Raw genomic sequence first — 13,273 nt, 5'->3', positions numbered from 1 at the left:
AGCACTTAAACAGAACCAGTTATTTTAAGTTATCTAGAAGTAACAGTAAGAGGTAAAGTGTAGTAATGCATTCCTTTAATGCCAGCACTCGGGAGGCAGGGGCATGCGGATCTCTGGGAGTTCCAGGTCAGTAATTGCTATACAGAAACTCTAGCTAAAAACACAAACACAAACACAACAAAATATATGGATGCATGTTTAAGTTTGGCACAAATATTACACAATCCTGAATTTAGGTTTCCTGTGGGATAAATGTATAAAAGAGATGTCTCAGTGTCCACAATATCTTCTTTATCAATCCTGAGAAGAAAAGAGAAGACTGTTTGCCAAGCTTCTCTCAACAGAAATTGTCTCCAGACAGCAACACTGTCAAGACCTTTAAAGAGAGCTGCACTGGCTACCTTTCTTGTTACTATGGATGAAAACCTACAAAGAAGTAACTTAAAGGAAAAGCACTAACTGAGGCTCACGGTTTGAATGGGAACAAGATACAACAGGGGAAGGCATGGCAGCAGGGGCATGAGGAACCTGGTAACACAGTCAGGCAACAAAGAAAATGAGAGACGAGGGCTACAGCTGGGCAGTCTATACTCACACATCCTGGCCCAATAGCCCAATGGCTCTTTGTCTGGCAAGTAGGCCTCAGGTTCCAAAGCTTCTACAACCTCCCAAAACAGAGCCACCAGCTGGGCACAAGTCTCCTAACACATGAGCCCATGTGAGACACACTGCATTCAAACCAAAACAAAAATGGCTCCACAAAATCAGACACTGCGCCTGCTCCTCCACCCTCTTGTGACGACCTAACGGCTAGAAATAAATTCATCCTATTCCCATGAACGTCATAGCGGGGATGCACCATGCCAAAGGCCTCACGGTGACACCTAAAGCCAGCTTCTGCCATTGAACAGCTACTGAGATAGTGGACACAGCCCAAGATCAACAAATCTGACCTGAGGCAAACTTGGTTGGAAGCAGTAAGAGCAAGAGATGAGACCTGCTGTGGGAATCTGGATGAGGAGAAGGCAAATTCTGACTCGGATTTTAGGAAGGTTGCCTGATGGGCTTAACCTTCCTTCTGAACGTAGACCATCAGAAGACAAAAACAAACAAGAGGAAAGGACACACTCAGAGTAAGTAAGGGACTCTATGAGAATTGAGGTATAAAGTGAGGGGGAGCTTTCAACACCTGCTGAAGGACATCCACATTCCTCTGAGGAGCAGGACGCTCTGTGGAGCTCACGCTGGAGTACACAATCAGCAACCTCAGAACCACAGACACAGCAGCCTCATGAGCTTCCTCAGGAGAGATGCTCCTGCAAACACAGCTGGTGGCATTCCCCTGCAAATGTTCAGCAATGGGCTGAGCAGTTCTTCCCAGAGAGGTGAGTGGGTGCTAGCCTGGGCAGCCTGCCTGCCTGTCCGGGAAGGGAGCACAGCCCTCCCCCCCTCAGCTTCTGCTGCAGGGTCTTCGGTGTTCCAAGGGACCCCTCCCCTCCCCCCACTGCTGGGGGCCCTTTGTCTCCTGAGTCCTGGGAAGACCAGCTAGCCCTGTTGCCCTGCTGAGCAGTTCTTCCCAGAGAGGTGAGTGGGTGCTCACCACTGCCCAGGAAGAGAGCACAGCCCCCCCCCAGCATCTGCAGCAGGGTCTTTGGTGTTCCAAGGGACCCCTCCCCTCCCCCCACTGCTGCGGGCCCTTTGTCTCCTGAGTCCTGGGAAGACCAGCTAGCCCTGTTGCCCTGCTGAGCAGTTCTTCCCAGAGAGGGCTGAGGAGCTCTATCCAGAGAGTGCTGTGAAGTCCTACCCAGAGAGTGCTGAGGAGTTCTATCCAGAAAGTGCTGAGGAGTTTCATCCAGAGTGGAGGAGATGGGCAGGCGCCAATGCAAGAATTCCTCCAACAACCTGAAAGGCAACATGACATCGCCAGAATCCAGGGAGCTCGAAACTAGAAGAATTGAACACCCTACGCCAGAAGAAATAGAAGAAATTGACTCTAAGCGCTTCTTTATGAAAATAATAGAGGAACTTAAACAGGAGGTGAAAATCAGCCGTAAAGAAATGGAAGATAAGTATAACAAAAAGATTGAGGAAATGAGTAAAGAAATGGAAGAGAAATATACCAAAAAGTTTGAAGAAATGAGTAAATCCGTAAATGAAATTCTGGGAAACCAAGAAAAAACAATCAAACAGGTAATAGAAACAGTTCAAGATTTGAAAACTGAAATGGAGTCAATGAAGAAATCACAAACCGAGGGCCGGCTGGCTATGGAAAATCTGGGTAAACGAACAGAGACTTCAGAAACAAGCTTAACCAACAGAATACAAGAGATAGAAGAAAGAATCTCAGACTCTGAGGACACCATAGAGAAATTAAACACTCTGTTCAAAGAAAACAGCAAATCCAACAAATTCTCATCACAAAACATTCAGGAACTGTGGGACACAATAAAAAAACCAAATCTAAGAATAATAGGAGTAGAAGAAGGAGAAGAATTGCATTTCAAAGGTCCAGAAAATATACTCAACAAAATTATAGAAGAAAACTTTCCCATCCTAAAGAACGATATTCCTATGAAGGTTCAAGAAGCATACAGAACACCGAATAGACTGGATCAGAAAAAAACATCCCCTCGTCATATAATAATCAAAACACAAAGCATTCAGACTAAAGAAAGGATATTGAAAGCTGCAAAGGAAAAAGGTCAAGTAACTTATAAAGGTAAACCTATCAGACTTACACCAGACTTCTCTATGGAAACCATGAAAGCCAGAAGGTCCTGGATAGAGGTACTGCAGAAACTAAGAGACAATGGATGCAAACCCAGACTACTTTACCCAGCCAAGCTATTGTTCACTATCAACGGAGAAAACAAAATATTCCAGGATAAAAACAAATTTAAACAATACGTAGCTACTAATCCAGCCTTACAGAGAATACTAGAAGGAAAATCACAACCCAAGGAATCCAACATTCCCAACACTGCCTACATTAACTCAGACATCTAGCGACCCTCCACAAGCACAACTCAAAGAAGGAAAACACATACACGCTACTACCCAAAAAAATGACCGGAGTCATCGATCACTGGTCATTAATATCACTTAATATCAATGGTCTCAACTCACCTATAAAGAGGCACAGACTTAGAGATTGGATACGGAAACAGGATCCAACATTCTGCTGTCTACAAGAAACACACCTCAACCACAAAGACAGACACCTACTCAGAGTAAAGGGTTGGGAAAAGGTTTTCCAAGCAAATGGACCTAAGAAACAAGCGGGTGTGGCCATTCTAATATCTAACAAAATCGATTTCAAACTAAAATCAATCAGAAGAGATGGAGATGGACATTTCATACTCATAACAGGAACAATTCATCAGGAAGAAGTCTCAATCTTGAATATCTATGCCCCTAATATAAAGGCACCCACATATGTAAAAGAAACTCTTCTAGAACTCAAGGCAGTCATCAAACCACACACACTAATAGTAGGAGACTTCAACACTCCTCTCTCACCAATGGACAGGTCAATCAGACAGAAACCTAACAGAGAAATAAGAGATTTACTGGAGGTACTGAATCAAATGGACTTAACAGACATCTATAGAACACTCCACCCAAATAGGAAAGAGTATACCTTCTTCTCTGCAGCTCATGGAACCTTCTCGAAAATTGACCACATACTTGGTAACAAACCAAACTTCCACAGATACAAAAAAATATTAGTGACCACCTGTGTCTTGTCAGATCACCATGGATTAAAATTAGAATTCAACAACAATGGTACCCCCATGAAGCCAACAAACTCATGGAAGTTGAACAGTCAACTACTAAATCACCCCTGGGTCAAGGAAGAAATAAAGAAAGAAATTAAAGTCTTCCTTGAATATAATGAAAACAAAGACACAACGTATTCAAACCTATGGGATACAATGAAAGCAGTGCTAAGAGGAAAGTTCATAGCACTAAGTGCCCACCTAAAGAAAACAGAGAAAGCACACATTGGAGACTTAACCACACACTTGAAAGCTCTAGAAAAAAAAGAAGCTGATTTACCCAGGAGGAGTAGAAGACTGGAAATAATCAAACTGAGGGCTGAAATCAACAAAATAGAAACACAGAAAACAATTCAAAGAATCAATGAAGCAAAAAGCTGGTTCTTGGAGAAAATTAACAAGATTGACAAACCCCTATCCAAACTAATCAAACGGCAGAGAGAGAACTTGCAAATTAATAGGATCAGAAATGAAAAGGGGGACATAACCACAGACACAGAGGAAATACAGAGAATCATTAGATCTTACTACGAAAGTTTATATGCCACAAAGTTGGAAAATGTAAAAGAAATGGACATTTTTTTAGATAAGTACCATATACCAAAGTTGAACCAAGACCAGGTGAACAATCTAAATAGACCTGTTAGTCGTGAAGAACTAGAAGCTGTTATCAAAAATCTCCCTACCAAAAAAAGCCCAGGACCAGATGGTTTCAATGCAGAATTCTACCAGAACTTCCAGGAAGAGCTAATACCTATACTCCTTAATGTATTCCACAATATAGAAAAAGAAAAGTCACTGCCAAACTCCTTTTATGAAGCTACAGTCACCCTAATACCAAAACCACACAAAGACACAACCAAGAAAGAGAATTACAGGCCAATCTCACTCATGAACATCGATGCGAAAATTCTCAATAAAATACTGGCAAACCGAATCCAAGAACACATTAGAAAAATCATCCATTATGATCAAGTAGGCTTCATCCCAGAGATGCAGGGATGGTTCAACATACACAAATCTATCAATGTAATCCATCATATAAATAAACGGAAAGAAAAAAATCATATGATCATTTCATTGGATGCTGAAAAAGCGTTTGACAAAATTCAACACCCTTTTATGATAAAGGTGTTGGAGAGACTGGGGATACAAGGATCATACCTAAATATAATAAAAGCAATATACAGCAAGCCGACAGCTAACATCAAATTGAATGGAGAGAAACTCAAAGCCTTTCCACTAAAATCAGGAACACGACAAGGCTGTCCACTCTCTCCATACCTCTTCAATATAGTGCTTGAAGTTCTAGCAATAGCAATAAGACAACATAAGGGGATCAAGGGGATTCGAATTGGAAAGGATGAAGTGAAACTTTCGTTATTTGCAGACGATATGATAGTGTACATAAGCGACCCCAAAAACTCTACCAAAGAACTCCTACAGCTGATAAACACCTTTAGCAACGTGGCAGGATACAAGATCAACTCCAAAAAAATCAGTGGCACTTCTATACACAAAGGATAAAGAAACGGAGAGGGAAATCAGAGAAACATCACCTTTCACGATAGCCACAAACACCATAAAATATCTTGGGGTTACTCTAACCAAGGATGTGAAAGACCTATTTGACAAGAACTTTAAGCCTTTGAAAAGAGAAAGTGAGGAGGATACCAGAAAATGGAAAGACCTCCCCTGCTCTTGGATTGGGAGAATCAACATAGTAAAAATGGCAATTCTACCAAAAGCAATCTACAGATTCAATGCAATCCCCATCAAAATCCCATCAAACTTCTTCACAGACCTTGAGAGAACAATAATCAAGTTTATATGGAAAAACAAAAAACCCAGGATAGCCAAAACAATCTTATACAATAAAGGAACTTCTGGAGGCATTACTATCCCTGACTTCAAACTCTATTACAGAGCTACAGTATTGAAAACAGCTTGGTATTGGCATAAGAACAGAGAAGTCGACCTATGGAATCGAATAGAAGACCCAGATACTAACCCTCAAACCTACGAACACCTAATTTTTGACAAGGGAGCTAAAGGTATACAATGGAAGAAGGAAAGCGTCTTTAACAAATGGTGCTGGCATAACTGGATGTCAATCTGTAAAAAAATGAAAGTAGATCCATATCTATCACCATGCACAAAAATCAAGTCCAAATGGATTAAAGACATCAACATCAATCTGTCCACTTTGAACCTGATAGAAGAGAAAGTGGGAAGTAGTCTACAAGATATAGGCACAGGAGGCCACTTCCTAAGTAGGACCCCAGCAGCACAGACAATAAGAGAAACAATGAATAAATGGGACCTGCTGAAACTGAGAAGCTTCTGTAAAGCAAAGGACACTGTCAGTAAGACAAAAAGGCTGCCTTCTGACTGGGAGAAGATCTTCACCAACCCCTCATCAGACAAAGGTCTGATCTCCAGAATATACAAAGAACTCAAGAAACTAGACACTAAAACTCTAATTAACCCAATTAAAAAATGGGGTACTGATCTGAACAGAGAATTCACAACAGATGAACTTCGAATGGCCAGAAGACACTTAAGGTCATGCTCAACCTCCTTAGCGATCAGGGAAATGCAAATCAAAACCACTTTGAGATACCATCTTACACCTGTCAGAATAGCTAAAACACCAATGATAGCCTATGCTGGAGGGGATGTGGAATGAGGGGAACACTCATCCATTGTTGGTGGGAATGCAAACTTGTGCAGCCACTTTGGAAATCAGTGTGGCGGTTTCTCAGGAAACTGGGAGTCAACCTCCCTCAGGACCCAGCAATTCCTCTCTTGGGAATATACCCTAGAGATGCCCAAACATACTACAAAAGCGTTTGTTCAACTATGTTCATAGCAGCACTATTTGTAATAGCCAGAACCTGGAAACAGCCTAGGTGCCCCTCAATAGAAGAATGGTTAAAAAAGGTGTGGAACATATACACATTAGAGTTTTATTCAGCGGTAAAAAACACTGACATCTTGAATTTTGCATGCAAATGGATGGACATAGAAAACGCTTTACTGAGTGAGGTAAGCCAGACCCAAAAAGAGGAACACGGTATGTATTCACTCATAAGTGGATTCTAACCATAATTAAAGGTCTTTGAGCCTATTATTCGTGATCCTAGAGAAGCTAAATAAGAAGACGAACCTGATGAAGATTATTTACCTATCCGCCAGGAGGTAGGAAATAGTCAAGAGTCCCAGGTAACCTTGGGTGCATGGGGGTGGGGTGGGAGGGTTGATGGAAGGGGAGAGGGTTAGAGAGAAGGGAGTAGGGGAGGAATGGAGAAAGCTCGGTTGACCGGGATGGGGGGAAGGGAGGAAGGATGAATGTGGGATCAGGGAAGAATATATTTCAACTAAGGGAGTCATATTAGAGTTTACAGGAAACTTGATTATATATGGGATCCCAGGTCCAAGGAGAGATCCCCAGATTGTTCTCTGGACAGAGGAGGGGGTGCCTGAACCGGCCTTGGCCCGTGACCATACTGATGAATATTTTGCTTATCACCATAGATCCCTCATCTGGCGTTGGATGACGATACAGATGGAGGCCCGCGTTGGAGCACCGAACTGAGCCCCCCAAGATCCAAACGAGGAGCAAAAGGAGGAAGAAAATGACGAAGGACTGCGAGGGATACTATCACCCACTGATACAAGGGGTCGGATCTAATGAGAGTTTACCAAGGCCAGATGGACCGTGACTGAACGAGCATGTGATCCAACCAGATTCTCTGAATGTGGCCGGATTTTCTGAATGTGGCTGGCCTGCAGTCTTTCCGAGAAGCCATTGACAATGACACTGGGACTGGTTTCCTCTGCATATACTGGATTTTTGGGATCCCAGTCTGTTTGGATGCTCACCTTCCTGGACCTGGAGTGAGGGGGGAGGAACTTGGACTTCCCACAGGGCAGGAGACCCTGACTTCCCTTGGGGACAAAGAGGGAGGAGGAGAGGGAGGGGGGGAGTGGGAGGGCGTTGGGAGGAGGGGCGTAAATGGAAACTTTTTATAATTTAGTAAAATTACTAAAAAAAAAAAATGTTCAGCAATGTCTGAATTTCATTCTATTCTGCGCTTATTTCTTCAGTTGTCCTCGCTGCATCCTTCAGTGTTTTGGTTTCACAGACATTTTTTAATGTGAGGTGAATACACACAATATAAAATCTGCTGACCTTCTTACACCTGTAAGAATAGTCAAGATCAAAAACACTGATGACAACTTATGCTGGAGAGGTTGTGGGGAAAAGGGAACACTCCTGCATTGCTGGTGGGAATGCAAGCTAGTACAACCACTTTGGATGTCAGTGTGGTGATTCTCAGAAAATTAGGAAACAACCTTCCTCAAGAGCCAGTAATACCACTTTTGGGTATATATCCAAAGGATGCCCAATCATGCCACAAGGACATGTGCTCAACTGTGTTCACAGCAGCTTTGTTTGTCATAGCCAGAACCTGGAAACAACCTAAATGCCCCTCAGCTGAAGAATGGATAAGGAAAATGTGGTACATTTACACAATGGAGTACTACACAGCAGAAAAAAATAATGACAGCTTGAATTTTGCAGGAAAATGGATGGAGCTAGAAAACATTGAGTGAGGTAACCCAGACACAAAAAGACAATTATCACATGTACTCACTCATAGGTGGTTTTTAAACATAAAGCAAAGAAAGCCAGCCCACAAACCACAATCCCAGAGAACTTAGACACAATACGGACTCTAGGAGAGACTTACATAGATCTAATCTACATGGGAAGTAGAAAGTAGAAAAAGACAAGATTTCCTGAGTAAATTGGGAGCATGGGGACCTTGGGGGAGGATTGAAGGGAGAAGGAGAGAGGCAGGGAGAGGATCAGAGAAAAATGTAGAGCTCAATAAATATCAATAAAAAAAGTATTTAAAAAAAATCTGCTGACCTAACCAAGCTTACTTGCACAGCATTAAACCCATTTATCATGCTGCATGATCATCCCCACTAACCATCTTATTTTATAAAGCTGAAATTCTGTCCCTGTTAAATATCATCTCTGTTATTCCAAAGGCCCCAGTAGCTACCATCCACTTTCTAGGAATCTGATTCCTCACCTCTTACAAGCATAATCATAGAATATTTGTTCTTTCAGGATAAGTTAGTTTACTTGAAATAATGTCCTTAAGTTTCACTCGTTATGTAACATGTATAAGAATAACATTCTTTTCTGGATCAATTTCTAAGAGTACTTTCCTAATGCAGGTTAGCCATATAGCCACGATGTAAGCTACATATATTTTCTCATAACTCATATAGCTTTGACATGTTTCTGCTTATTTCTGATATGCAAACTCTTATTTTCATTCACCCAAATGTATCAACTTTTCAAAACAATTCTAGAGTTTGGGTCACAGTTAAAACTCTTGAGACAGTTCATGATCATAAATGCTTTCTTCCAATACTGGAACAATTTTTAATTTCTCTTTTAATCAATTCTTCAATTTATAAGTCATTAAAGATGTATTATTATTATTGAAGTTTTAGAAACTTCAAGAAATATTTGTTATTTCTTCCTAATTTAACTACACTGTGGTTAGAGAACACGAATGGATTTTTTTAAAAGTACACTAAGATTTGTTTGACCTATTTTGATAAATTTATTTCCCACATACCCATAAGTATATTTTCCATTCTACTGCTGAATGATATCTTCTATAGCTGTCAGTTTAATCAACTTCAAAGATAATCTTCAAAGCTATTATGTTCCTACAGATTTTTTATACCTGTTCAATTAATTCATAAGAGGGCATTGAAATTTCTAACTACCATTAAGAATCTGTTTCTCTTGCAGTCCTAAGAGTTGGCTTCATGCATTTCAAAGCTGTTATTAGGGACATAAATGCTTATGATTTTATGTCCTGACAATAAATTAACACTTTCCTCATTATCCCCTGAACCCAGCTTCTTGTGATACTGCTATAAGCACTTGAGTTTTACTTAGCGGCACCCTAAGGCATAGTTTCCAATCTTCTTACTTTTAAACTATAAGTGGTTTTAATGTGTTTTCTAAGAGACACTATATATTGGGATCTAACTGTGTACAGTCTGACAACTCCTTGGAATTGGCATATAGATCATTTACATTTGTACATAAGTTATTAAGAAGTCTCTAAATTTAGGTTCCAAAGCCTGAAGCTATTGTGGTAGTCTGATTTTTATTTATTTCTAAATCTATACTGCAGTTATAAATAAATATATAGAAGTTCATTTACAAAATATATACCAGGGCCTGAATTGTATCCTATTGAATACATTTAGTATAAGAGATCCTTTTTGACATAACCAGGTACCTTGTACTATAACTGCCAAGAAAGTCTGAGGACCCTTGCTGGGTTTTCCTCAAGCAGCTCCTAGCATAGAAGAGACAGACAAGCCACTGAATGACAGGAGCAAGAGCTGTTCAAGTGTTCCTCTGCCTTGGCGTTTTTCTTTGTTTCTTTTTGGAGGATTTCTATTAAATGAAAAGTTTTGCTTCCCCCATCTTCCCATTTATTCTTTTATATGCAGTACATAGATACTTTCTGTTCATAACAAAGTGTTGTTTTCTTGAACCAGATACACAGAGGGGATTCTATTCTCATGATGGGAACTGGGGTCCGCTCTCAGTTCACACAAGGCATCTGGGCTGGCTCTCCTGTGTGCTCCAGTGCTGTTTCCCTTCCTCACTACGCTTCCTAGATACACATACCTTTAAGGAGGTCACTTTTGCCTCACAAGTTTCCCAAGCAGTCATTCGTGATATTTTCCAAAAGTCCCTTGGGGATTGGAGGGCTACCCTAACCAAATCCATACAGAGGACATGTGATCCTACCTACTCTTCAGAGAGCAAAATCTTTCTAACATCAATGTCCAAGGGTGACCTTTTTCTTCCCCCAACACCGAAACCAGCCTGGCATGAACTCTGCTATTTTGGATTTTACCCCATTTTCGGAGAGAGAAATATGAGAAATTATCAAACCCAAGTTTATCCATGAATAAAAAGGAGTGGACTCTACCTACTCCCACTATTGTCAGGTGTTGTTGGAGGTCTGTCAGAACATAGCTTTGGGTGGCCATAGCCATCCTGAGGTGACAGGAAGTCTAAAGCAGCCTCTCTTCAACTCACCAACACTGCCACTTTCCCCTAAGCTGACACGCAGCTTCCTCCAGCATGACTGACTAGGTTTCCAGTCTAGCATCCCCACCCACAATGGCACATGTGCCCTCCAGGCTCTGGACAGCCTGCTCTGACTCTTTAACCTTCAGGTCTGCAAAGATCTGTCTAGCAAATATTGACAATATTTAAAAAGTGAAGAAAAAGCAGAATGCCAATAATATTTAAGATTTGTAGCTGGGCTGTGGTGGTACACGCCTTTAATCCCAGCCCTCAAGAGGCAGAGACATTGGATCTCTGTGAGTTCAAGTTCAAGACCAGTCTGCTCACAGAAGGAGTTCCAGGACAGACTCCAAAGCTACAGAGAAACCCTGTCTTGAAGGAAAAAAAAAAAAGATTCATAATAAAGGTTGGATTTATTTTTATATTGAGAGACACCTGTTTATATGTTAAAATTTTTGCACAGAAATACCACAGAGCATCATGTGCACATGCTTTAATGTACATTCTGGCATGTAGTTATATAGCACACATGTAAATAAGCAGCTACAAAATGATCTCCATCTTCCCCGTGGACTCTGAATGCCTCATAGGTGTCCTTAACTAGCATCCCCACAACTTGTATATTAACTGTCAATCACTTAGCATCTGCAAATAGTTTTGCAAGTGATAATGATCACGAGCTAAACCGTGTATGATGACTAACAAACATGTCCACGTTCCAATATAAAAAAGTCTTATAATAAAGACCCTTATTAAGAAATACGTTAACTATTATAAGCTGTTAAAACAAGTATTCAGTTGTTCTATTTCCAATAGGTATGAGAGAAATGGGGCTTCATGCTTTAGCACGTCTCTATAATAACAAGCATCACAGAAGTAAGGAACTGTATAAATGAATGTACATTCCTCCAGGGAAATAAGAAGCTAGAAGTGCTGGGCACATTGGTCATCAACTATTATCTGAAGTCAAGACTGAATTAGCTACACTGTACTATTTTTCTGACTCTTATCCTGTGGGAACCGGATCTTATAGGCTGAACATGTGCTAAAAACAAGGAAGCCTGCACCGAATGTATTCCAGAAGGAGATGGCGCAAAGGACATACCTCTAAGAACTTATGCATTTTACAGCTTTTATTTCATGCTTAGAACTTTTGTATTAATCTATGCTAGACTGAATTATTCTCTCTAAACAAAGGTGCACTGCCATTAGCTTACAGTAATGTTGAAAATCTGTATAGCAGCCAAATATTTAACTTACCCTGGTAAATGTTCCTTCAAAACTATGAATATCCAGTTGTGGCTTCTGAGCATAAACATAGGCGCTGATAGAAAAAAGGTCCTGGAATATAAAAAATAAAAATGAACATAAATCTTATGATTCATCAAACAGGGTCGTAGAAATTTTCAACACATGAAACTTCCATACCACACAGCACCTTTTGATATAGGGACATAATGAACAAGCTAGCAACAGCCCTCATTTCCAGGCACACATCAACATTTACAAGCATGCGTTTCATTTAGTATATTAGACATCAAATGACTGAATAATGGCACAATAATGAGAGTGTCATTCGAAGCGTTTCATGATAATTTAAAAATCATTCTGAAGTTTTCAATAATGTAGGAAAGCCTCCACTATTAGGTCAAGGGCAACATTTGTTCGCATTACTTAAAGGTCATTAAAATACATCCTTAATCATAACATGTGTTTCATTACAAATAAAATTGCCTCTTGTTCAATAAAACTAATTAAATGTAAATGGTATTGTTTACTGCTATATGGATCTTTTGAAATAAATCAGCAAGTCATGATTTATTGAAAATTGCTGGGGCCTCATGGTTGTTAATAAATTTGCTTGATCACAAAAGCCAGAAGCATATTTCCCAAATGTCTACAGTGTCTGGAAAGTGCTCTGCCAACTCGGTAGCAGCAAGTGGAACTACATCTGGGACCAGAGAGCAGCAGAGCAGCCTTGGTCACGGGAACACCGTCCCCAGTGACCACTCTTTGATCACATGGGGAGGGGCTCTAGCACAAGCAGGTTCACCTACCCTGCACCACACTGTCAGGAGCTGGGAGGACATTACTGGTGGTGTGACACAAAGTATCTCCAAATCCATCACTCACAGACACAGAGTTCAAACAAGTAATAGCTATGGCACTGTAAGCTATAAAATGATGACAAACTGAAAAGCCTGGCTACAGTGAAATCAGAGCTTTCTTTCCTATGAAGAATAGTGAGTCCAGCTTTATGATGATCTATGGATAGGAAGGTCAGTTCTTTTCTAAGAAATATTCTTGTTAGTTAACCACCAAATAAAATATTAAAATGTCTTAA

The 13,273-nt window shown here is 40.6% G+C and overlaps 1 protein-coding gene across 7 annotated transcripts in view; it reads right to left on the bottom strand.

Moving 5' to 3' along the window:
* Atp9b (ATPase phospholipid transporting 9B) overlaps positions 1-13,273 on the bottom strand; it is a 218,779-nt gene that overhangs the window by 132,759 nt on the left and 72,747 nt on the right. For all 7 annotated transcript variants that reach the window (XM_085676363.2, XM_085676368.2, XM_085676362.2 and 4 more), the window contains exon 9: positions 12,190-12,270. In XM_085676363.2, the coding sequence (XP_085532489.1) occupies positions 12,190-12,270 (81 nt within the window). The remainder of the gene's footprint in view (positions 1-12,189; positions 12,271-13,273) is intronic.

This window comes from Myodes glareolus, chromosome 13, assembly GCF_982192425.1.
Source record: "Myodes glareolus chromosome 13, mMyoGla1.1, whole genome shotgun sequence".
NCBI lineage: Eukaryota > Metazoa > Chordata > Mammalia > Rodentia > Cricetidae > Myodes > Myodes glareolus.
The sequence above is the reverse complement of the archived record's forward strand: the minus strand, read 5'-3'. Positions and strand labels throughout refer to the sequence as shown.